The sequence below is a fragment of the Saccoglossus kowalevskii genome, chromosome 5, assembly GCF_978046115.1.
Source record: "Saccoglossus kowalevskii chromosome 5, keSacKowa6.1, whole genome shotgun sequence".
Classification (NCBI taxonomy): Eukaryota; Metazoa; Hemichordata; class Enteropneusta; family Harrimaniidae; genus Saccoglossus; species Saccoglossus kowalevskii.
Window position 1 is genome coordinate 33,588,726 of NC_140645.1, and position 26,954 is coordinate 33,615,679.

The 26,954-nt window shown below is 33.8% G+C and overlaps 3 protein-coding genes and 1 long non-coding RNA gene across 4 annotated transcripts; 3 read left to right on the plus strand and 1 right to left on the minus strand.

The window, feature by feature from the left end:
• The first annotated feature begins 1,401 nt into the window (after positions 1–1,401).
• LOC102809819 (cystathionine beta-synthase-like) lies at positions 1,402–7,125 on the plus strand. The gene is made up of 6 exons (XM_085498948.1): positions 1,402–1,501; positions 2,322–2,444; positions 2,660–2,794; positions 3,042–3,326; positions 3,516–3,607; positions 7,060–7,125. Exons 1-6 carry the CDS (start codon positions 1,402–1,404, stop codon positions 7,123–7,125), a joined length of 801 nt encoding a protein of 266 aa, XP_085355074.1.
• Positions 7,126–10,479: 3,354 nt separating this feature from the next.
• Positions 10,480–11,360, plus strand: LOC146746079 (uncharacterized). The gene is made up of 2 exons (XR_014929568.1): positions 10,480–10,586; positions 10,783–11,360. It is a non-coding gene; the product is annotated as an uncharacterized LOC146746079 (long non-coding RNA).
• Positions 11,361–15,763: 4,403 nt separating this feature from the next.
• LOC146746080 (uncharacterized) lies at positions 15,764–17,783 on the minus strand. The gene is made up of 2 exons (XM_085498949.1): positions 17,741–17,783; positions 15,764–16,099 (listed from the first exon to the last, which is right to left on the minus strand). Exon 2 carries the CDS (start codon positions 16,094–16,096, stop codon positions 15,764–15,766), a length of 333 nt encoding a protein of 110 aa, XP_085355075.1. The 5' UTR covers positions 16,097–16,099; positions 17,741–17,783.
• Positions 17,784–25,412: 7,629 nt separating this feature from the next.
• Positions 25,413–26,954, plus strand: LOC144349510 (uncharacterized). The gene has a single exon (XM_085499681.1). The coding sequence runs from the start codon at positions 25,686–25,688 to the stop codon at positions 26,502–26,504; it is 819 nt and encodes a 272-aa protein (XP_085355807.1). The 5' UTR covers positions 25,413–25,685; the 3' UTR covers positions 26,505–26,954.

A 26,954-nucleotide genomic window follows, 5' to 3' on the forward strand; every position in this document is an offset into this window, starting at 1 on the left:
CCTTTAATATATGTGTACCCTAATAATATAAGTTGTTGATCCTAAATAATACTGTAACGTCATGTGAACTAAATATGCATACGTGATATTATTATGATAACATATGCCTCAGGAACAAATTTGAGCTGTCCTTTAGCTCAAGTGGAAAGATCTATCATTACAAAATATTATTGAGTTACATATGATTCTGTCGATCATGAATACATGTTTGCGATTATCAAGTAATACATTCGCGGGCGCGAGTTCTATTACAGAATGACTTTAAAACATTACAAAATATGCCGCTCAAATCATTATATTCAAACTCGCAAAGTATATTAACTATTCTAAAAAGTATCTTAGAATTACGTATTCCATACTTGTAAACTTCTTAAAAGCTTAATAAAAACCTTATGTTGCAAATACTTCGTCTAAAGACATGTTTAAATTCATTATCATGAAGGATTTCACAAAATTATTACATAAAATGTAAAATATGGGCACTCACAAAAACAAAATTCAACACCACGGAATAAAATATCAAGCATGCACACATGTTACATAAACTAAGCAATAGTTGTAAGACTTAGATAATGTTCATAGTTGTTGATTCCTGCATATGTTTTCTTTATGAAGAGAATTGTTTATTTAACTTGCGTTTACCTGATAATATAATAATAATATTAGTATTTTATATAAAGTATATTTTTTACTGGTTGATTAATAAGTCATTCTAAACTTTCTTTCTTATTTTGGAAAATGTTCAGAACAGCGACAAGTCGTCTGGCTTGATGGTCACTTTTTCTGACCCAACCACCGTGACGACTGATAATTAGTTGATCTTGAAAGTTCAACGAAATTTCTGTTGTTAATTAATCAATCGAGTTTTGGCAATTGTACGCCTTTTCGTTGGTTTTTAAACTACATGGCTTCTCTGCTAATAAGTTGTTTTTGAACACCCAGCTGTTCAGCCAACATTTACCCTTTAACACAAACGTCTTGCATACTTGATTCCAAATTTCGCGTTACAAGCGTCATGTCATTTTATAGATTCAATAAAACCAGTTTAAGAGACTTTCAAAATTTGTCCAAGAAAACAATTTATAATTTAACATCAAATATAAAACTGCAGACATTGTGTTTCACTCTCTTATCGAGTAATAATTTCTCTGCGACATTGCGCCATATGATGTCTTTGTATCACAGCATAACATTTGATCTGATCCTGTGTTGCCACACAAGTTTTGAAGCTGAATATTAAATTTATTCAGCGATAAACTTGTTCAGTTTTTTTGTGGAAGCATTCTTATATGATAGCATTTTTGTCTCAATACCATCAATTTGTGCTAACATATGTTTTTATTTTGTTTTATTTCAGTTTAGTCAAAGTCTCATTTGGTTTAACAGATATATATTGGCACAATGGATACTCAGAATGACGAAAACACGATAAATTTTTCACCAGATACTCCATCTAAATGTACATGGGCCACGGGGAATGATATCAAAAACAGTCCACACAGACATGTTCAAATGTAAGTTTTTTGACGTTATATGCCCTGATTGTGGTGGGTCGAATTACTGAGTATGTGTGAACTTTTATTTTATTATAAGTTCCACGAAACATAATGGTAATCTCATATTTACAAAATTTACATATTTACATGACAAGTTATTCATTTGTTGATAATTTTCGGATATATATATATTTGAATATGTGCATGCTAAATACATTATCTCTCAACTGTTTATATACGAGCAGTTTTTATTTAGTTTTATGTTGTTCCTTTTTGAACGCCGTGGTAAGATAGATATACGTTAGTTAACATATATCGAGACTGAAATCAGGTTATACCTTTAAATTCTTGAAAAATAATTTATGAACAACACTTTTCCAATTTCTTGTTAAAAGATCGAAAGTACCTTTGAATGGGAACAGAAAACTGTCGTCTGCTAGAGAATAATATAATTTCAAAACCTCGAGAACATTACTTCATGCCCTGGAATATCATTACAATATGTGCAATAATGCAATAATAAGTTGTTGACTATTACTGTTGTGAAAATTGATTCATTTTGACTGAAATCTACTGGAAAACCAATATCGTCTGGACATAAACGTGTACAGACAAAGCATAAGATTGTATTAAGTAGTGATCACTGAATGCTTATAAGAAACTCATCACGTATCACATTTTTCTGGATTGCAATATAAAGCAAACATACACCTCAATAGTTTATAACGAATTATTTTTAAAACTGATTATTAGTTTAGGTTAATATACCCTCTATTATTCTTGGTATAACTTGATATGTCATCAATGTGCATGCACAATATATATCCTATTTTTACAGAACCCCTTCAGAAGAGAAGATACTGCCAAATATTCTGAGTCAAACAAGAAATACGCCAATAGTGCGAATCAATAAACTAAATAAAGATGCGAAGCTAAAATGTGAACTATGTAAGTAAACGTGGTCAAATCAAGTACAGAATATGTATAAGGTTGTTATAGAAGTGTATTTGCTTGAAAGTATCTGCATGGAAGTATGAAAGTGTTCACAAACAGTGCTTGTGTTCAATATTAGTTGATACCGGGATTGTTATTGCTATTGTATTGTTGCATTATAATACACGCGATTTACCGATTTACTTATGTTTTTGTTTTTTGTTTTTCAGTGGCTAAGTGTGAATATTTCAATGCCGGTGGAAGTGTAAAAGATAGAATAGGCAGAAGAATGATAGAAGATGCCGAGGAAAAAGGATTAATTAAACCCGGTGATGTGATTATTGAAGCAACAGCAGGGAATACAGGTACAATTTACATGAATGTCATAAATAATTTGTTGTTTAACAATCCTTATTTTATATATAATATTATAAACATCAAGTAAAAATGTAGCTATAAAGTTAGTAGTGAACATTAATTTATATGAACATTAATTTTATTTGCGCAGGTCATGACCAGGAATGGTAACACTGTTTTCAAAGAATTTAGAAAATTACTGGCCACATTGTAATGGTCGATAATAGTTAATTTTGTTTTCCTCATTGCTTGTAGGAATTGGTCTTGCATTAGCCGCATGTGTCAAAGGTTATAAATGTATTTTTGTAATGCCGGAGTACATGAGTATGGACAAGGTTAACATCCTACACGCGCTAGGTGCGGAGATTGTCCGTTCACCAAATACAACAACGTTAGATAGTCCAGATTCTGATTTTGGTGTGGCACATCGTCTACAAAAAGAAATTGCTAATTCCATCATATTAAATCAGTTCCGGAATGCTGAGAATCCGTTAGTCCATTATGATGAGACAGCTGAAGAAATATTACAGGCGTGTGATGGTAAGTTCCAATGGTGTTCGTTTTTGCTTTGACGTTTAATAAATATGTGTATGTAATTGTTGTTCTGTGTCTGAGCTTCATCTCTTCTACATAAATGATATTTCTCTATAACTATCAAAACTAAGCCCACTGATTCACGTGCTAAAACCAATCGATTGAATATTGATGGTAAATATATTTTTATTTCAGGAAAATTAGACATGTTCATTGCTTGCACGGCTACAGGCGGTACAATTACAGGTGTGGGTAGAAAACTGAAAGAAAAATGTCCACAGTGTAAGGTGAGAATTTACCTATATAAAAGTAGTTTCCGGACTGAGCTGATCACACCTCTCTTTCAAAAATTCTTGTGATGTCAATCATAGCTAAGCAATTAAAATTACAGATCATTAAATATTTCATATTTATTTTGACAAATATTAATGTTATTTTTTGATCGCATGAGTTGCATTGCGCAGAATACACACACTGTAACATTGTCGCTAAAATGCATAAAAATGACGTGGTCGCAAGGGGTCAATTCAGGATAATGCCGTTTATAGTTATTCTCATCAATAACTTCATTAAGCTTTGCAACAAATCTATACATCTACATAAATCATCCTTGGTAGATACGTATAAAATATAGATATTTGTTGTCTGGTCTGTGTGTCTCAGCGTTTTTTCCAGGCCACTGTTTTCTCGCAAATAAATTCATCTGAGCTGAACTGGTACCATTAACGTAATATGTATTTGTGCGATGTTGCTTTCTCTCTCATATATCATATATCCATATATATATATATATATATATATATATATATATATATATATATATATATATATATATATATATATATATATATATAGTTATATATATATATATATATATATAACTATATATATATATATATATATATATATATATATATATATATATATATATATATATATATATATATATATTTATGTGCCATATCAACATTACTATTTATAAATATATATATTTATATATATATTACTATAAGTGGGTTGATACAGAAACATGTTTCAAAGCTGACGTGTTTGGAATGGCAGGATACATGACAACTGTTTGAATTCATATAGTTATTTAGCACAACTATTTTATGTAGTAGTCGGCCTCGTGCCAGTTTCTTTAGTGATCGAATACATTATTGTTCCCTGATATTTTACATATAATAAAATCAATGAAAATATTATATTTATACATTGTTATTTACCCACCATACAAGAAATAACCTGGGTCAAACTTCTTATCCCTGATTAACATAAAATATCTCGACATGTGATCCTCATTCCTCTGACTAAACACTCTATAGTTTTGTAAAATGCAATTCAATATATAGTGTTATTGTATCATAAATTATTTCATTTAGATAAACAATAGCCTTGGCCTGGTCATATCTAGCGAACGATGTTATATTAAACACATGTACCGTGTATGCCAAATTTGGTGTTTCAATTATTATGTCACGATCTTGTTTGAGTTTTTATGTATACTAATTTGAATTCATACGCATTTATGTATAATAATTAAAATCTTGTTTCGTCATTTGGAAATATCACCTCATACCATAAAATATAAAAATAATATTATATTATATTTGAATTGTTACATTGTGCAAAATACAAGTTGAAATATATCGCTAATTACGTTACTGTTACGTAATAGTATTGAATTTATTGACAACTCTCCTGTCTGCGTAATAGTAAATTATCATTGCTACAGGAGGCAGATAATTTGACGATTGCTTTGAATTTAAACGGAAAGCCTGCGGTCAAATAAAAATCAAACATTATTTGTGAATTATTTGTGAATTTACAAATAAAAAACACACTTTGGATGGATACGTTTATGCAAACTGTAACCCTGGACTGCGACATTCGCCGCTGTCAAAATTCAAGTATTTTGGTCTCGTTTCGCAAATAATGCAGTATTGCGACACTATAAAATGCGGAATAAATATCATTTTCCATGTATGATCGTTGCTAATTTTGAATTTTCTTCATCTATGTGTACGTAGTTACTCTACAGATTTGTAATAAATTTTGAGATCCGTGTGCTTATGGCGATGGCATTACACTTTGATTATTATTGTGTGCATGGTTTTATGATGTGGTAGAGTGTAAACGTTCTGTATTCGCATTCCGTTCTCGTTATACGTGAGAGCCTCATACTGCAGGCAGTTGGCAGAGGTGCCTAACCTGGTCAAAGTTCATATGTAAATGCATGCCCCCACCAACCAGAATACCAACGACAATACGCCTGATGGTACAATTGTCAGTGATGAAAACTATTGAGGATTTGTAATATTGCAGATATGAACAAGTATAACTACCTATATCATGTGATTAGAAAATCGAGTTTTTCAAGTGATACAATAATTGGTCATTTCAATATATTTTGTGAGTTATTGCAGGATTAAAATTTATTCAATGTCTATTAATATCAGAGAGATAATCTCCCGCCTTAAAATGATATGTGCATCCTACCGAAATTTATGTTTTTTTTTTAAATTATAATGTTAACCATATCGAAAATTAGTAAAATAATTTATATTAATGAGTTATAAATATTATTCCACCAACGAGGATATGTTTTTGCTGTTTTTGTTTTGAGACAAACAATGCATATTAATAAGGTAGACGTATTAGTAAATATAAATACTTTGTTACTTTGATGAGGGTTTGTCAGCATTCTAATTTTAAATTCGTTATTTATTTGATGTTTTACCACCATAGAAAGTATTGTTTTTTATTATCATAAGAGTAGAAAAACTGTTAATTTTACATGCATTTCTATGTACATCATACAACAACTGTATTACTTTGAAAAGCCGCTACAATACACACGAATGGGAAAACGAGTACACATGCAAAATGTTCATACAACTACTGCTCATAAAAAAACATTGTGAAGCGAGACAAAATATATAATTTTTTGAATTAATAATCTACACAATGTTTTTTAATAGAGATATTGTCATCCATGAGATGTCACTGTGTATATTCTAATATAGTTGCATTACAGCAGAATGATGAATGCTGCAATGTCTTTATATTTTGACTTTTTGATCATTTGATGACCAATTGCTAGGTCGAGGTGGTATTTGAATAAATATCCCTGCCTCAGTACCATTTCCATAAATTAATTGGCAGTGCGCTGTTTTTCATTTCAAATATAGTGCCCTGCGAGAACAGAATAAACGACGTGCAGTTGCAGCTTGAAGAAAGAATCGACAATGTAGCATGTGTGTCATAACGGTGGTATTTCGGCTGGGCGTACAACGTTCCTGGTGAATCACATGCCAACAATTCCGATACATAATTTGATGAAAATGTACAGTAAAAATGTGGGGAAACATTGGACATGGCTGAGTCACATACAACATTTTATTATATGTTCATACATTAATCTAAATCACTGGCAAGTTATAGTCAACATGACTGCACGTGGTACATACTGACCAATGAGAATTTGACGTTTCAATAACGGGCAACGCACGGTAATTTTTTTTCAAAAAAATCTGCTTTATACTACGAAGTGTTGTGAAATGTATTCAATATCTTTATGTTGTATGCGCTTATTGCTTGTTGTATAGCTAAAAATAATTTCTTGATTTTATTTCGAATTCCACCAAAACAACGAAAAATACATCAATGAAATTTAGATGAGGTTATATAACAAATGAGCATCAAACGATGACACATGTCGCAAAACTTGTCTTTGTAGATGATGAGATCCCGTCAGATGTCCATAACAACATCTAAGCTAACGTCTCCTCGTTTGGCTGAATGAAAGGTTGATGATAATTTGTTTGGAGAGAAGTATTTACGAAAAAAAGGTCTGTATTTATGGAAAACTACTAAGGATGCTAATTCTATTTACATATCATATATTTTAACTGTAGTAAGATTATTTTTTGGAACGTTTTAATTATGTATAATTGTTATCACCAGGGAATTGGCATAGTTAGTTACTAATCTCTGTGGTGTGTCAAATTAGCTATAAAGACACACTGAGTAAAGGTCACATATTCTATAATTTTTGCCCTGTAGTTCAGGGAGAAGGTATGGTACAATTTATATTAATATGAATATAATTGTACTATACCTACTCATTTACTAAACTCGAGCTTTGCAAAAATTTTCATATTAAGTCACACGATATTTAACTTATTACTTAATTAAACTTGAATAAAAACGCAATTCCATGGTGGATTGCATTATAATTGAGTTTAAATAAACCCAATTAAAACGCAACTCCATATAAAAACGCGTTGTATAACACAAACTATATTAAAAGTTAATTCAACGATATTGAAAATTAATCTAATATGTGTGGTAAAAACGATGGCAAGAAATGTATGCATGTGTTTGTACTAGCATTACAAATATTGCTAGAAGAAAAATACAGACACCATCTTCTGAGGACAAACACAATGTAAGAACATGTTTTTCATATTCCTGTGAAAACATCATTTTTAATAATATTTAATATTTTAATTTTTCAACTTATACATATGTTATGGGTAATATGTAATATACCTTTTATAATAATTTAAATATAACTACATTTTTCTCCTTTACTAACCCTAAGCTTTGTAAACATTTCTATACATGTATTCGCATGATGTTTTTCTTCTTTGTTGTATTTTAATTTAAATAAACTTGAATTAGAAATTTCAATCGAAAAATAACGCAGGTATGTTAATTCAACTTTATTAAAAGCTAATTCAATTGAGGCTTGGAAACAAATGCAATACAAATATCTGTGTGTGTGAGCGTGTCTTTATCACTGATATTTCAGGAAACAATCATCGGATTTCAATGGAATTTTTGTCATAGGTGTGCTCTACATCAGCTGCGCTATAAAATATAACATGCAACTCATTTTTTTACTTATTTCTCAAATGTGATAAGAAAGTTGTGAATGTCGCCACAGTTACATGTAAAATAAATGAACCCTTCTTATTGAACAGGACATTTTTGTTTGATTTGCGTACCCGTTTACTACACACACGAACTTTATTGCACAATTGATCGGATGCTATTGTAGTCCAGTGGAATTCTTTATGGGCACATATATTTGTTGCTTTACATAATATCTCTCACACGCGTGGCACAATGACCACCGCCTTTCTAATAATACAATATAATTGTTATAGTAGTAATACACTCGTTCTTTGATTACTATCATATGTGAGTGTACTACTGTCTTATGAGAGAAACTGCTATTCTAAACATAGAAAGAGGAGTATGTGTATTTTTTTTAATTACTTCTATATGAATTCAGTTCATTAACATAACATATCACGAATTGAACCGTGCCGGAATACTATTTGTAGTTCAGTCTTTATCGTAAGTCGTCATTTTTGCCTTATAAATCGATATTATGAAAAATTGTTAATTGAAAGTATTTTTGATGAATGACAATCACGAAGTCTCGATTCACAGCTGCGATTTTGAACAATTCCTTTGTGATTTACATAGAAATGGTTTCACCTCGACGAGTGATGTTTGTGGTTTTGATCACACTGTGTACATTATGTGCACATACAGTATACACAGCTATTAGTAGTTCTAAAGGGAGTTAATACTATAAGAGATGTTCAGGAAGAGAAACCAACACTGATGATGATTGTGACAGCGTTAGTGGACCAATGTTTGGGCAAGAATTTGAAAAAAAAGTTGTTATATATATCGTTGACAAGACAGCGATTTGTGAAGGCGAGGGAGCAAGATAGAAAATATGTCATGACAAGGCATCGTAGATTTCACTCAAATGAAATGTACTATGTTGATTGTATATTTTAGTAGTATTTTATATGAAACTGTCAATGAATATCATATAATGAAATCCATTCAATTGATGTCGCATTAGCAAATTTGCCTTTCAGAAACAAGTTAAAATTCAAATGACTTCCAGACGTCTTGTTGTGTTAAGGCGCGGGTTAATTATTGGGTTATATTTCTTGCAACAAGATTCCATTGTTATTATATTCGCCGTATGTTTATTGTCAACTACAAAATGAATAAGTGGCATTTTTTATCATTACAGTATATAGTGAATTTGGCTTAACATTACAATCTATGTTATAAGGATTCGTGTTTTGTAACAGAGCAGCGCATTTCGTCGACTAAGTGTTAGTTCCGTTTTGATGATGAATTATAGAACATGTACAAATTGTAAAAAATATTATGTACAGCAATTTGTTATTGAAAGTTTTTATTTTTGCCGTGAATCATTACAATATTGGGATTGGTGTTTAGTCTTTATATGTGTGGATTGATTTGATTCATCCGTTAGCATGAAAATCAATGGCAAGAGACACTCACCTGACCTTCAAACAGCAGTGAACATTTTCATGGCTCACATTTATTTTTCATAATCGTTACAATCTAAGTGCCGAAAACAAGCATTACCCCCAAATTGCCATTTCCAGAACATGTGTGTACAGTACAATTAAATGCCCAAAAAAAATGTTAAGGTCTGAATGAAAACTATAAACTAATTTGTATCTCAGTACACATGGCTACATTAAACAATTGCACTGTACATGTTTTTATCCCGTTTATATTCAGTATAATATGTGGTTACTAGGATACTGAAAAGTATGCATGGAGAAAGTACAGCAGGGATATTGACCGATGCGTAGCGGAGGTCGGTGCGACGATGTACTGTCTGAGTGCATATTTTGCGGTATCCTCATAATAACCTTATTATTATACATCTTTTCCTCCCAATGATATATCGTGGGAATGCCAAAATCCAAAATCTAAAAAGTTTAGAACAGAATCGCCGAACATGACGTCTCCAAGTCTTACATCTCCAAGTATTAATTGTGAAGTCCCTGTACTTCTATAATTGTTAATTTGTTGTCTGAGCTACAGCAAAATACAACTACATCGTTGTAGTTAGTTCTCTAAAATGGAAGGGAGTTTGCAAACGTCGCAGCAGATAATACAATAAATCCTACTTATGCAACAGGGCATTTAGTGTTTCACAATCGATGTATTTGTCTACCACAAACAACAAAAAATCTTTGCACAAATAATCGGACGCTATTTTGATCGAGTGCAATGCATTGTGGTAATTTGTACTGATTGGTCAACACATCTCGAGCATGCGTAGCACAACGCAACAACCGTTAACATACTACAAACTAATGGATATAGTATTAATATACAGCAATCTCGTCATTTGAAATACTAGCATATGTAAGTGACTGACGAAGCTGCTATTCTAAACACGCAAAGGTGAGTGTATGTAATTAAATTGATTTTATATAATTACACTTCAATAGTATATTGTAACATCTCAATTCTATCTGTAGTTCTCTTATATCATGAGAAATGTCCGTTATTTGAACAAATTTGCGATGAAACGCAATCAAAATTCCTAGCCTAGATTAGATCACAACGAGTTTGAACAATTCCTTTGTTATTCGCATAGATATGGCCTTAGCTCGACTGGTAATGTTGGTGGTTTTGTTAACACTGTGCACATTATGTGCACATATGGTAGATACGGCTATTAGCAGTTCTGAAGGTAGTTCACATGAAAAGATACATCCAAGAAGAGAGACCAACACTGATGTTGATGATAATGGTAGCGGGAATGAACCAATATTAAAGCAAGAATCGGATAGAAGACTATGGGGATAGAAATACGGATATCCCTGACATGTCAAAACAGTAATTATGTGAAGTCGAAGGGCAAGGCAAATAAATATGTCACGATCAAGAATCGTAGATTTCACGCAATTAAATATATAATTGCAATTTATATTATGATTCTGTATATCACCTCTCAACACTGTAGTAATTCATATGAAACTGTATTATGAATATTATCTAATAAAATCCATTATATTGATCATTGTTGTTTCCCATGTGATGTGAGACACTAGTCAGAGTTCAAATTACTTCTTGTAATGACGTCTTGTTGTTTTAATGTTCGGGTTAGTTATTGGGTTATATTTCTCTGTTTATTGTCAACTACAAAAGGAATAAATTGCATTAATGAACACATATGATAGTATTGTTTAACTAAATTCAGGATATACTATCTATTCTGCAGAGACTCTTGGATTGTAGTACATCAGTGCATTTCGTCGACTGTTGCACTCATTAATCGTTGTTGTTTACACATTATAGTCATGTATAAATACATTCAATAAGTATAGCATAAACTGTATGCACATGATTCAACGGTATAATGCATTTAACGTTATGTGAAACAAACACAAAAAACCCACAACGTGCTTTCTCAAGCAAAGTATGTGCGATTATCATGTTTTACTGACAGTTGATGTACGTGGCCCGCCCTGTAAACGTTCATACACCAACCAACTAGGATGTATTTGAATATACAACAGAATTTGTAAATGTACGACAGTATGCTACAATTGGTATTGATGGAAAACATTAAAAATTTTCAAATTTGAATTTTCATTCCATCCTTTCAGCATATATAGAACCCAATATCAGTGATAAAGACACGCTCACACTCACAGATATTTGTATTGCAGTGTGTTTCCTAGCCTCGATTGCATTAGCTTTTAATAAAATTGAATCAACATTTAATATACCTGCGTTATTTTTCGATTGAAATTTCTAATTCAAATTTAAATATATTAAAATACAACAAATAAGAAAAAACATCGTATAGAAATGTTTGCGAAGCATAGGGTCATTGAAGGAGGAAAGTACAGTGATATTAAAATTGTTATAAAATGTACATTACGTTACCTCTTTATTAACCCAAGCTACCCAAAATCTATGTATAAGTTGAATTATTAAAATATTAAATATTATTGAAAATTATGTTTCAACAGAAATATTAAAACGATTCTCTTACATTGTGTTTGTCCTCGGAGGTTGGTGTCTGTATTTTCGTTCTCGCAATATTAGTAATGCAAGTACAAACACACGCATACACGTCTTGCCATCGTTGTAACTACACATATTGGATTTATTTTTAATACAGTTGAATTAACTTTTAATATAGCTTGTGTTATGCAACGCGTTCTTATATGGCGTTGCGTTTTAATGGAGTTTAATTAAATAAAAGTTGAATATCGAGTGACTTAACATAATTTTTTTTGCAAAGCTCGAGTTTAGTAAATGAGTAGGATTGGTACAATTATATTCATATTAATATAAATTGTACCATAAATTCTCACTGAACTACAGGGCAAAAATTCCAGGATATGAAATTAGTAACTAATTGTGCTAATGCCTTGGTGTTAAAAATTATACATAATTAAAGCGTTCCAAAAAAAAAAACATTATACTTCAGTTAAAATATACAATATGTAAATAAAATTAGCATAACACAATAGAGATCACAGGGCCTCGTCAGTTTATTTTGCATATTTAGTAGATTTCTACAGACACATACATTTTTTTTAAAGACTCCTCTCCAAACAAGTCATCATCGACCTTTCATTCAGCCAAACGAGGAGACGTGAGCTTAGATGTTATCTCATCATCTACAAGGACAAGTGTTGCGACATGTGTCATCGTTTGATGCTCATTTGTTATATAATCTCATCTGAATTTCATTGATGTATTTTTGGGTGTTTTGGGGGAATTCGACTTAAAATCAGGAAATTATTTTGTGTCTGGAACCCATTTACACAATGAAATGCACTTGTATTTGGCTGAAAAAAGGACCACAACTGGGTTACCGTACTTTGGATACCCCAGTTGTGGCCGGTTTATTCAAAAACCCTAACTATTTGGGTAAAGTGAACAAAATGCTTGAATAAGCGAAAAAGTTATTGACAAATCTTGAATACAATGTAACATATCAAGTTAATTGAATAAACAAAGTTTTTCTAAAATCCCTAACTCTTGACTAAAAGTAGCAAGTCAAGTTTGTTGTACAAATTACAAAGTTAACGTCACTGAGTGTGGGGCCAAATCATGCCACCAGGCACACCTTGTGTCAGCCCCACACCAAAAAATAAAAATTAAATTAAATGCAAAAATGAGAAGATACCTAACACACAGGGATGACATAAGGGCTGCCCATGCTAGCCCAATCAGGATATAGGAAAACAACTATTGCCCATGCTAGTTGCTTGACTAAAATTGTGCATGTTGACGGGTGTACAGTTTAAATGCATCCGATTTTCACCTTCCCAGACTTCTGATTTGTGCATCAGACAAGCCAGAACTTGCTGCCTCTGATGCAGCTCCTATACGGAAACTATGACCCTTATAATATTGGGGGCTTAAGCCCCCAAAATGTATACCTGCATTGAATTTAAGCATAAAGTAATCACGTTTTATAGGCTGTTGATCAGGCATACAGAACAGCGGCCCAGGTTTTTGCTCCCTAACCGCAACAAAAGTAGAGATTGCTGCAATTGGACAGAAGGGGACACGTTGACAACCAATAATAACGATCTGAGGGGCATAGCCATGCTTGTATTTGGTGAAAGTTACTTTCAAAGAGCTATCTGCAGAGCACCCCTGGTGCAAAATGGCAATGTCGTGTAATTGCAAGATATGTGAAACATTATTATTGGTGGTAAAAGTTACCTACCCAATGCGTGTATATGCATAGAACATGAACAGGAAGAGAGCTTTAAATAATCGATGGTTATAGCCTGAATTGACAATGTATGGCAAATAGTCAACAAGGGCGTGCAAAATGGAGCGTGATATAGGTAAACGCCTATCTATAGTCGGTGTTTGTTTTCGCATGGCTGATAACAATTTTTTGACAACAAAAGAATCTGTCGGATTCTTATACCCCTGTAGCTTATGTAAGTAACTAATTGCTGACGCAGTTGTGGTGATTGTATTTGCCGCAAACCCGTTCATGTGCATGTCTGTTAAAAACATGGCTATCAAAGCCTCGCTGACTGGCAAAGTTAAAATTCCTGATTGACACGGCGATGATGATGTGGTTGAGTTAGACCCAAAGTCAAATCAATTAGGCGCCTTAAAAATGCTCTCCTCGGGGTGACAACAGTACAAGCAAAATTAAGCGTTCCGACCAAGGACTGGATTTCTTTAAGAGTTGCCTTTTTGCGTCCCAGAAACTGCTGAACTAGAAATATGCAACGTTGGATTTTTTCAAGTGGGAGACGCAAAACACAAAACAGTAGCAGGGCCCTCCGTTTTCTCCTTAACTAATGGTACTCCCAAATCATTACATAGACTAAAAGTAGCAGCCCTCACCAAATTATATAATTGCCTGAACCGCGTCATCCACTCGTGCATACTTAACTGTAGTTAGCTCAGGTGCAATACCATCAATAATGGAGTTACCTTGTGGCCAAGACAAATGATGAATTAGTCTAATTCACCTGGTACCTTCTTAGGAACAACACCCAATGGTGAACAATGAAAATTATTAAAGGGTTTTTTCGGAAATGGTCCAGCAATCCTGCCTGCAGATAATTCTTTCTGCATTTTTTTGTCAACAACCCCTGGTTGCTCAACAGCTGATCTAAGATTAGGCGAATCAAACGTTATGTTATTCCCAGAAAATCCAATAGAAAAACCACAACTAAAACCATCAATAAGGTATTGAGCCAGAATAGGGTCATAGCCAGATAACCTTAGTTGTAACTGCTTAATATTTATTGGGGTGGGTAATAGACATATAGGGAAAACTGGGGTTGATTGAGCTATATCCAACGCCAGGTCCATTTTGCAAATCCTGTTTGCGGGTTTTGCATTTCAAACCTGGGTGTGATCCAGAGCACCAGCAACATGTGTGAGGGTAGTTGCATCCGGGAACATGGCTTTCCCCTCTGGTACTTGTAACATGCTCCTCTTGGAAAGAAGCGCTGGGAACGAAAGGACTGAAAACTGTTTGGGAAAGACTGGCGAGGAGATTGTTTTGCTCTCAAATACAACTCAATGTGCAACTGACCCCAAGGTAAGGCTGCATGTTGACCTAATTTGCGAAAATTCGTGTCATAGTACTTCCAATCTCCTCCTCCAGTTGCTATTTCCCTGACAGTATCCATGTATTTCATAAGACCAGGTGTATCAGAATTAAACTTAGCTGAATAAATTGCTATGAAAATTTGAAAAGCAGATGACCATTTTGCAATTAAGTCAATGGGTATCTGCTTTTCAGTAGGAATCAGGCGGAAAGATGGACTGTCACTCTGAGAAGGGTTCATAACTGATAATGTATACTGATCCTTGTCAAATTTTGACAACAAACTACCCAAATCAACAAACTCATTACACCAAATGTTGTTTTTAACTTTGTCTGGCACCCAAGCGCCCAATGGAACAGTTACACTTGTAAAATGACTAACTTTCCCTCCTTCCACCTGCTCCTGTACCAAATATTGTGGACAGGAACCTGTTATTACGTTAACTGTATTCAGAACAGCATTTTCAACCACTGTTGTAGTAGCTGGGATGCTCGTACAAGTTGTTGGTGTTGCAATAACCGATTACCCATGTGTGTTAGCTTGACTTGTTTGCATCGAGTTTGCTAGGTTGGTAAATGTCTCAATACCCTTGAGTAATGCTGAAGTAGACTGTTGAATAAGTGCTGCTGTTTCTGCTAATGCTTGTGATGTGCTTGGTTGACTCACTAGTGCACTAGGAGAAGGCTGTGCTGGCACATCCTGTGTTGATAGTGGTGTTACACCAACATCATATATGGCCGCTGTTGTTTCCATGGGAACAGGTTGCTTGGTTTTCCCTCTCCTGGTTGCCATGGTACGCTTCCGTGGTGGTGACACAACTTTTTTCAGTGTGTTACGCTTTCGCGCAGGTGCCATGATCTATGATAAAGATACTAAGCAGCATTACTGTTACAAAACATACTCTATGAATCTGTGCAGAGATGCACATAAACAGATGATACTATTTAGTGAACAATTATTAAGGCAGAAACTAGAGCAAGATGTTGAATCAACTGCCTACTTGTACTGAGCTAGGATCAAGCAAAACATTTTAATATTAAAGCACTCATGAAATAGAAATAGGATCAAAAGTCTGCAACATTTACAATATCAGTCTGTAAAATATAAAATAAAAGCAGAAACTCCCACGTGTGATCAAGATAGGATCAAAATTCAGCAAAAATTTAAAATAAAAGCAGAAAACTCCACACTCATGTAATAGAGATAGGATCAAAAGTCTGCAACCTTTACAATAAAAGCAGAAACTCCACCCTCATGTAATAGAGATAGGATCAAAAGTCTGCAACCTTTAAAATAAAAGCAGAAACTCCACCCTCATGTAATAGAGATAGGATCAACAGTCTGCAAAATATAAAATAAAGCAGAAACTCCACACTCATGTAATAGAGATAGGATCAAAAGTCTGCAAAATATAAAATAAAGCAGAAACTCCACACTCATGTAATAAAGATAGGATCAACAGTCTGCGAAATTTTAAATAAAAACAAAAACAAAAATCACACTCAAGTAATAGAGATAGTATCCACAGTCCAATAAATAAAAATAAAAACAGAAATTCAACCCTTAATTGCAATAGAGATAATATCAACAGTCTGCAAAATTTAAAATAAAAGCAGAAACTCATTCATGTAATAGTCTGCATTTAGCAACTACCTAACCACCACCAGTTAAACCTGTGCTGCCTTTAAAAACCTCCATGCCTGCAAGAGTGCCCCACGAACACTTCGATAATATCCATAATTACCCAATTTGTTCAAGTGAATGCCATCTGGTAACATTATAGTTAGAGAAGAATTCCATAAGCCAATATGCTTCCAAAACATGGCAAATGAAAGTTCCTCCAAGGCAGAATTTAACGCGTGATTTAAAATATCTACCCTAGCATTGTAAATATGAAACTTATGAAATGGTCTCATCCTGTACATGACTTGACTGACAATTATTTGTTTTACCCTGAATTCCCTATGCATTTGATGAACGAGGTCTACCATTTTGCATGTGATTTGCAATGGCTCCACGCAAAAGTCACACAGATCATTGGACCCTAACTCTAAGACCATAATATAACCCGGCTCACCACACCAAGGTCAAAGTTTACCAGCGACGATACCATTCATCGACCAACACCATGGACATAAATAACCATTTGACTCAAATCGAAAGTTGGTGACACATTATATTGCTGTTGGTCCTCATGCACAAAAGTTTTGAGTCGCCTTACAAACGAGTGTCCTAAAATAAGAACCGTTGGTTTTTTTTTGCCGCACACATCCTTCACCTTACACGTAATAAAATGGCGGTCGAATTAAGCAAAGGAAACCGCCGCAGACTACAAATTCAAAACGCTTCTAGGAATGAAATTCAAATGATATACCATACCAAACCACCTTCATTCAAATCTTGGATGTATTAAGGTTGATAAATATACCAAGTGAAGCGGAGATCAATAGAAAATGAATATTATTTCCACAATTTACCACACTAAGAAAGACCACTTACATTTCTGTTGTGACGCCTTGAAGATGGAGTGACGTCACACCTCGCGCAACAAGAAGTGACATCACATTACGCACATCAGCTCCGTTGATGGCGCACTATCGCTTGCGTTCCAGACACAAAGCCTATTGCTTCCGCAATACGTTATTTCTAGCTATACAACAAGAAATACGCGCATACAATTATACAAAATAAACATATTGAATAAATTCCGTAACACTTTGAAGTATAAAGCAGATTTTTACAAATCAGTAATGTACTTTCCTCTAAGCTTGTGTCAATTCTTTATATTATATTCTTGAATATCATAATATGTGTGTTGTTTGGGATTGTCACTTCCTGAAAACAATTTACCGTGTGTTGCCCGTTGTTGAATCGTCAAATTTTCATTGGTCAGTATGTACCACGTGCAGTCATATTATTTGACTTGCCAGTGATTTAGATTAATGTATGAACATATAAACAGTTTTGTATGTGACTCAGCCATGTCCAATGTTTACCCACATTTCTACAGTACATTTTTCACGAAAATTACGTACCGGAATGTTTGGCATGTGATTCACCAGGAACGTTGTACACGCAGCCGAAATACCACCGTTATGACACACATTCCACATTGCCGATTTAATATTTAAGCTACAACTGCATATCGTTTATTCTGTTCTTGCAGGACACTACACTATACTTGAAATAAAAAAAACGCACTACCCATTAATTTATGAAAATGGCACTGGGACAGGGATATTTATTTGAATACCACCTCGACTTAGCATTGCAATAGACAATAATATGCATCAACAATCTGTTGGCCTGTAACGTACCTCTGTTGGTCATCAAATGATCAAAAAGTCAAAATATGAAGACGTTGCAGCATTCATAACATGTTCTGCTGTAATGCAACTATATTAGAATATGCACAGCGACAATATCTCTATTAAAAACATTGCTCACCGAAATCCTACCAGTAGCACTGAAAAGCAGTTTACATAAATTTCCAAAATTTCTCAAAACACAATTCGCGAAAGTTTTTGTCTTCAAATTTTCAAATACATGTAGTAGATCAGTATTATTAAGGATTATAATGTGTTCAGATTGTACTAGTTTTCGCATGCAACTTCGATAGATTAAATATACCATAGTAGTAACAAAATTGCATTATTATTATTATTATTGTTACTAAAACTCTTTCATAAATTAATTAATTAATTATTGTTTTGAAAACCAATGAACATATCTAAAAATTTGTTTCTATCATATGTGTTATTATATAGTGATGAGTATTACTGATATATCCCGAGATTTGATTACACATTTGAAATGGAAATGGCAACTTTGATTGAATTGAAAATTGTAATGATGAAACTCTACACTAAGCTCGTTCTTATTCTGTTATACCTTATTATACTACCAAAGTGAACAAAAATAATCATGTAAGCATCAATCGTTCAGTCCTGAAACTTTCCATAATATAGGACAATATGATACCATCTAAATGTCACAATTTGTGTGCAGGAATCAAGCAAACTTAGCGATTTTCTCTTCCAGGAAACCTATAGTTTTAAAATGTAACTAGTCAAATACTAGTCAAATATGTTACAGAGCAGGGGTCGGCAAGGTTTGTTTGTGTCAAAACACTTAGTAAGGTTAATACTAAAATGTTAAAACCGATACATTGTGGGTGACCAAATAAGACATTTTTGGGGGCATTGTTGAGCATGTCGAGTGACCACCATAGTTGTCTTTGATCTCCCAAAATACGTAGATTATATATTCATTAATTCATATTTTTGTCTCGCCTCACAATGTTTTTTGTATGACCAGTTGTTGTATAAACATTTTGCATGTGTACTCGTTTTCCTATTCTAGTGTATTGTAGCGGCTTTTCAAAGTAATACAGTTGCTGTATGATGTACATTGAAATGCATGTTCAATTAACAGTTTTTCTTATGATAATACCCAAACAATACTTTCTATGGTGGTAAAAAATCAAATAAATAACAAAATTAAAATTAAAAAAGCCAACAAACCCTCATCAAAGAGACAAAGTATTTATATCTACTAATACGTCTACCTTATTAATATTCATTTTTAACATAATCGCTTGGTCTATGTTTGTCTCAAAGCAAAAACGGCAAACACAGATTCTCGTTGGTGGAATACTATTTATAATTCAATATTATAAATTATTTTACTAATTTTCACTGAAGTAAGAACTTTATTATTTTAAAAACAAAACAACACAACCATACATTTTGGTAAGGATGCACATATCATTTCAAGCCATGAGATTATCTTTCTGATATTAATAGACATTGAATAAATTTTAATCCTGCAATAACTCACAAAATATATTGAAATAACCAATTATTGTATCAATTAAAAAACTAAATTTTCTAATCACAAGATATAGAATGTTATATCTGTTTATATCTGCAATATTCGAAATTCAATAAAAATTGTAGCACCATGCGTATTGTCGTAAATTTACAAATCCTGTGATGTATTCAAATTTATCAGGGTGGTTGGAGCATGCATTTACATATGAACTTTGACCAGGTCAGGCACCTCCGCAAACTGCGTGCAGTATGAGGCTCCCACTTATAACGAGAACGGGATGCGAATACAGAACGTTTACACTCTACCACACTGGCACACCATGAAACCACGCACACACTGGTAATCAGAGTGTAATGCCGTTGCCATAAGCACTCGAATCTCAAGATTTATTAACAAATCCGTGGAGTAACACACGTACACACAGATGAAGGAGATTAGGGTCAGCTCTCTGTATGCATGTAATGGAGTTGTACATCTACGTGTATGTTTAAACTTCGAAAATACTCGCTCAATTGCTACCTCGGAAATAAAACTGAATGAGTGTAAAACTAAACGCTGATAAATGCTACGTGGCAACGCGTAGACTGACGAAACTCTGCTCAATTACACACAAAATCCCGCGTTATGCGGGGAGCGCACTATAGGAACTATGTAAACATCCATTTCCTGTTATACTGCGTACCGTCCGTATTGAGTGCTACACAACATATTACTTTGACAAGATTTTGCTGTGACAACCATAGATTATCAATATTTAAAAGTTTTAAAATAACAAATTATGTATTACAAGTAAGTCGTAATTGTATTTAACTATCAACATCTCATTTATGTGAACATTTTTCTTTTCTTTTTTGAATTATTATTTAACAGTATTCACTCATCTTTACAGTTCTGACAAATGATATAACATTAACATTATTTTCATTATTATTAGTATTGCACTTTTTTCTATTATAAATTTTAAAACATTTTTACTTGGTGAGAGCTTTGCGCGGGGTAATATTGATGGGGGGAAATAAGTTCGGTTTGTGACATATGTCGAACAGGTAAAATAAAAAACAATACGAATCACAACTGTTCTACGTCGTACTATGGTGATTCGCACGTTATGCATGTGGTATTTTGTGGGATTATAGTTGTGTTATTATTGAATTATTGGGAAGTGTAATAATCACATAGCCAAGTGTACATTCTGGTGGCGATTGTGAACTTGACCAAACCGAGGACAATAGCTATACTACAGAAACCCTTACTGAAATACAAGAAATTGTCTGTCACATGGTATATTTTAATTTGTTTCTTGAGAACTAAGCAAAATAATGACGTTCCAAATCTGATAAAACATTCAATCTGAAAACAAGCATGTTGGGAGCAAACCCCAATGAATACAGTCCGCTCCGATCATTGAGTGAAATATAAATTTAAACAGACTGTTTTAAGGTAAAAATGCAGTTTACCTGACATGTATTTTAATTGTCCAAAAAACTATATCATTTCGGAAAGCTTATTGTATGCATTTTACAATTTTGTTGGTATTTTTTTTATTGACACTGTAGTTTGAAATATGCACAAAAATGTGCTTTTTTGGTCAAAAGTGATTTATTCATTTTTCTTCCACATAGACAGATGTGATGGCATCATAATATATATATTCAAGATTATTCGAAAATGGTAAAGCACAAATTAGGATCTGCTTATCTACAGGCAAGTGTACATTAATGCTTGCAAATCACATGTAGAACGGAATGTTGAGTTAAATGCGCGTACGTTATTACGGGGATTACCTGGTGGATCACAGTATATAATTGCTTGCATTGGTCGTTTTGACCATGAGACACATCAAGCAAATAACTAGGACAAGTCTAGTCACGTAATCACTGATAAAATCTCTATAGCTCATTTAAATATTGCTGGTTGGACTGAACATAACAGTTTTTGAGAATTGAAATATTATTGAACAGCAATGCAGATATTATTTCCATAAATGACACACAATTCTGGTAGCATTGATATTACAATTAATGGATACAGACGGTATGGGTTTAACAGGTCGCATTCTCATATCGATGCACACCGGTGTTTTTTTTTGGGGGGGTATATTTGTCAAAACAACCAATATCACCCTTTGATAAAGAATATGAATTAATATTAGCATTGAAGTTTTAAATAAGTGTACTAATTATGCCTTTTTAATCTTTTCTTGTTACTTAGCCCTTGGAAATTTGCCATGGGGTAGAGCCGCAGTTATCTCGCTCAGTCGATTGTATTCCTTAGATGATATTGATAGTGTTGTTATGTGTGGATATCTCAATACACGCATAGGTAATTTGAATGACTATATAGTAGAGGTTGATGACATAAGCACAAAACAAGTGTTGGACAAAACAATATATCAACTCGGTCGCTCTTTCATTGAATTTTAATCGATTCAAAACTATGTATATTGAATGGTAGAATATATCCTGAAAGTGATAATTTTACTTCGATATCTACAAAGGGAAGAGCGATTGTAGATTACATTATTATTCCCCACGATTGTCTAGATCAGTGCGAAAATTTTAAAGTTAAAACTATGTCGTCGTGGATGGAAGAATACAATTTAATACCATTGTTAAATAGTACTTGTAAGGTGCCGGACCATTCTCTTGTCTTGTTTGATTTTGTACCTCGAATAGAGGTGAGCGATCATTATTTGAATAGAAAAGAAAACATAAATCACCCGAGTAAATTTGACATAGAAAATATAAATTAAAATATATTACTTCTGATTTTTTTGTGTTCGGAATTGAGTATACGTACAACAGATTTAATAAGCGGTGAAATAAGGAAATGTCGACTAGGACAGGAGAGTGTTGATGCGGTTTACAACCAACTCTGAAATTGTATTATGAATGGTTGAATACTAATGTGCCATACATGGAATGTAACGTGAAATCGCGTAAACGCCTACGTCATCATAAACCAAATTTAAAATGAAGAGTTAAATAATTTGTGGAAAAAGATGCACGATTACGTAATGATTTTAAAGCTGCTCAACGTGTTTTTGATAAAAGATTGTGGTACTATAATCGCCGTTACTGGAAAGATAAACTTTATGAAATTGAGACAGTGTGTACTCGTGATTCTAGCATTTTCTAGAATCACGTTAAAAATTTAGAACCTCCTAAACATAAAATATAATTATGGACGTTTTTGATGATGAAGGTGGTATTGTATCAGATTTTAATGAGGCTTTGGATACTTGGCGAAATCAGTTCTCTTCACTGTATAATAGTAATGGAGAGGATTATAATCTTGAATTTCGGAATCGAATGATGTACGGAAAGATATTTTAGAACAAAGATTGAGTGAATCTGATTACATATGAAACCCAGTATTAAATGGTATTATTACATATGACGAGATCCGTAAATTTTAGTAAGTAATACAAACATGAGGAAAAGTCCTGGGATTGATGGAATTTCTTATAAGGTTCTTATGTTATTTCAATTCTCAAAGATAGAAAGTCTGATATAAGTATTCCTACGAATTACCGGTGTATCAGATTGCAGAGTACGATCTCTAAATTATATAGTACATTTTTGAACTACCGACTGGTACAATATTTAGAAAATAATAATATTTTAGCCGATGAACAAAATGGGTTTAGGAAGCATAGATCTTGCCAAGATCATATTTATGTTCTAACATAGATTAAATGAAAAGTCACCTCCTTTTGCAGCATTCTAGGATTCACGTAAGGCATTCGATTTAGTTGATGGAAATGCACTGTTATAACAACAATTTATTAATGGAGTTGATGGCAAGGTATATTCTTCTATAAAATCTATTTATAACGAGATGAATGCGTCAATCAGTCTTAATAATAATCTGACTGCTAGCTTTAGGACGACAATAGGGGTTAAACAATGTGATAACCTGTCCCCAGCCTTATTTTCATTATGTATAACGATCTCGTGCAAGATTGTTGTATGCAGACGATGTAGTTAACTCTTCAGATCCTGAAAGTAGTTTGCAAAACATGTTAGACCAGTTTAATACATGGTGTTATTAATGGAGACTAACGGTTAATTTTGTTAAATCAAAAGTATATATAACAATACATAATGTAGTCAATATACGATTAGAATAGATGATAACATTATCAGTTACGCTCGGCGTTATAAATATCTGGGGATATTATTGGATGAAAACCTATATTTGTCGGGGAATGCAGATGCTTTTAAATTGGCTGATGCTGCACATAGGGTTATGTGTGCTCTTATGTCGAAATTTAAATTCTTAAATAATATGGGGTTCAAAACATATACTAAAATATACAATTCTACAGTTGTCCCAATTATAGATCATTGTTTCGTATCTTGGGTTATGATAGCTGCCAATGTTGCGATGCAATTCAAAACAAGGCACTTAGATTCTTCTTAGGAGTGCATAAATACGCTCCAACTCACAGGAAATACGGGTTGGTCTACGTGTAGTTGGATATTGATGACATGTTCTTATGCAATGTTGAGGCATTAAAGAAAAGAAAATTGAGATTTCCATTTAAAACTGGCATACACATGTTAATAATAAACCCAAATTACGTAATTTTATTAAATTTAAATCTGAATTTGGAGAAGAAAGTTACTTATCATTAAACTTGTCTAGGGTTGAAAGATTCATTTCGGTATACGTTATTTGTAAATTATGTTCTTAAAATGTAACAGAGGATGAAATACAATTCATACTGTATTGTCCATTGTACACATTTGTTAAGTGATATAGAAATAATAAGTTATTTTATAGTGAACCATGTTAGATAGACAGCAAAATATATTACAAGATCATTTCAGAAGAGACGAGATAACCTGTTTGTGTAGTACATTAGTTTATATTATATTTCAAAAGCAATAATGCATACAATATGTTTATTTGACACACACCCTCTATAAGTGAGTACATATACGTGACTCCAGTGACTTATAAGCCCACTGGGCTGGCTGACAGATTTTTATTTTCAAGTTATGTATGTATTGAATATGTTATTGTTGTCACACGTTACTTTAATAAACAATACTGCTACTATAGTGTATTATAATATTGTTTATTATCACATCTCACTGTTGTTACGCATGCTGTGATTGGTTGAGACTCGGTCACATGACATTGGAAAAAGATTGATATTACATGGTATATTGCCCGCCAAGCGGATATTACATGGTATATCACATGGGTGACGTCACTTAAATGACTGCCCATCCCCACTGCACATAACAAATTGTCGTTCGATGATTTCGTTTTTGTTCGCCGTCGCTGTTATTTTTTGGTCGTAATGGCTTCGAAGAGACATGCAGAACTTTCACCCTCTGAATTGGACAATATTCTGTTAGAGAATGACGGTAAAAGGACCAGGATGGCAACAAGTAATGCCATTTCCACATTTAAACAATATCTGGGAAGCAAATTTGGGTACGGCGAAGGCGTCCTGGAAACGTTTACAACAACGACGCTCGACACTGCACTGAGAACGTTTTACGCCGAGGTACGAACGCAGAAGGGAGAAGTATACACGACAAAATCATTACAGTCACTTAGATATTGAATACAAAGGTATTTTAACCAACCTCCAATGCGCCGAAATTTTGATTTAGTTAACGGAGATGAATTTGCCGATAGCCGAAAGATGTTCACAGCCGTAAGTAAGCAGCTTAAAAGTCAAGGCAAAGGGAACGTTTGCCTCAAGCCAGCAATTCTTCCCGGCGATCTAAGCAAACTAACAACATACTTCAGTAGATATAGCACAAGTGCTCCCGTCCTTCAGCACAAAGTATGGTTTAGCATTATGCTATATTTTTGTCGCAGAGAAAGAGAAGGTCAGCGTGACTTACGAGGAAGTCATTTTATGGTGAAGTCGGACGATAACGGTAGCAAGTACGTTATTCAGGTGGGGAGCGAAGTGAGCAAAAATCACCAATGCGACGACGATGGTGTGTCTGGTGGCATCATGTATGCAAACAACAGCAACCCTCGACACTGTCCTGTACGTGCTTTTGAGCTGTACCTTTCCAAAGCCAACAGACGATGTGATGCTCTCTTCCAACGACCCCGTGATAACTACTCTGCTGATGACGATGTATGGTTTGAAAACAAACCTATTGGGAAAAACACCTTGTCAGAAATGATGGCTCTGATATCCAAGCGCGCCAGTTTAAGCCAGCGGTACACCAATCACTGTATTCATGCTACATCAATCACGATTCATAGCGAAGCTGGATTTAATAATCGTCATATCATGAGTGTCAGTCGTCATCGTAATGAAGGTAGCATCAGGAGCTACGTGCGGGATACATCAATTGAACAAAAAAAAAGAAATGGCAGAGACATTAGCATCTGCAACAACAACGACTACATCAAGCGCCAATGCCATCGGTTGCACAAATGTCCTTAACCAATCCGCGATAGAAAACGTTACCACAGCCAAGACCCCGAGAGAACGCCGAGAAACTGACTGCTTGCTACCAACATTACCACCACCACAAGGTGATCAGTTAAACAGCGATCTACGTCTACAGCAATGCATCAATATGCCATGTTCGTCAGCTACATCACTGTTTAGCAATGCAACTATAACTGGAGGGAACTTTCACATTTTTATGGGACAAAAACAGTGAGTTTGAATTGAGACGACGTGCTCCCCCGGCGAAGTGTTATTTTAGTACTTAAACATTTTTTAATAAACTTTTATCATAAAGTTCACATAATATTGTTGTTATTAAGAACGTGGCGAGAAACTATGCATGTTCTTGTTTAATGTAGTTATACAGTTGATACCGTGGCGATATTTTAAAATGTTAAAAGTCATGTAGTTATTTATTTCATAAACAGAACGAGCATGCAT

What these genes read in the sequence shown, in the direction of transcription:
- LOC102809819 (XM_085498948.1), top strand. Translation starts at nt 1,402, where the DNA reads ATGGATACTCAGAATGACGAAAACACGATAAATTTTTCACCAGATACT. An exon ending in AGCAACAGCAGGGAATACAG is followed by an intron (nt 2,795 to 3,041) that starts GTACAATTTACA and finishes CATTGCTTGTAG; the next exon opens with GAATTGGTCTTGCATTAGCC. An exon ending in AATATTACAGGCGTGTGATG is followed by an intron (nt 3,327 to 3,515) that starts GTAAGTTCCAAT and finishes TTTTTATTTCAG; the next exon opens with GAAAATTAGACATGTTCATT.
- LOC146746080 (XM_085498949.1), bottom strand. Translation starts at nt 16,096, where the DNA reads ATGGCACCTGCGCGAAAGCGTAACACACTGAAAAAAGTTGTGTCACCA.
- LOC144349510 (XM_085499681.1), top strand. Translation starts at nt 25,686, where the DNA reads ATGCGCCGAAATTTTGATTTAGTTAACGGAGATGAATTTGCCGATAGC.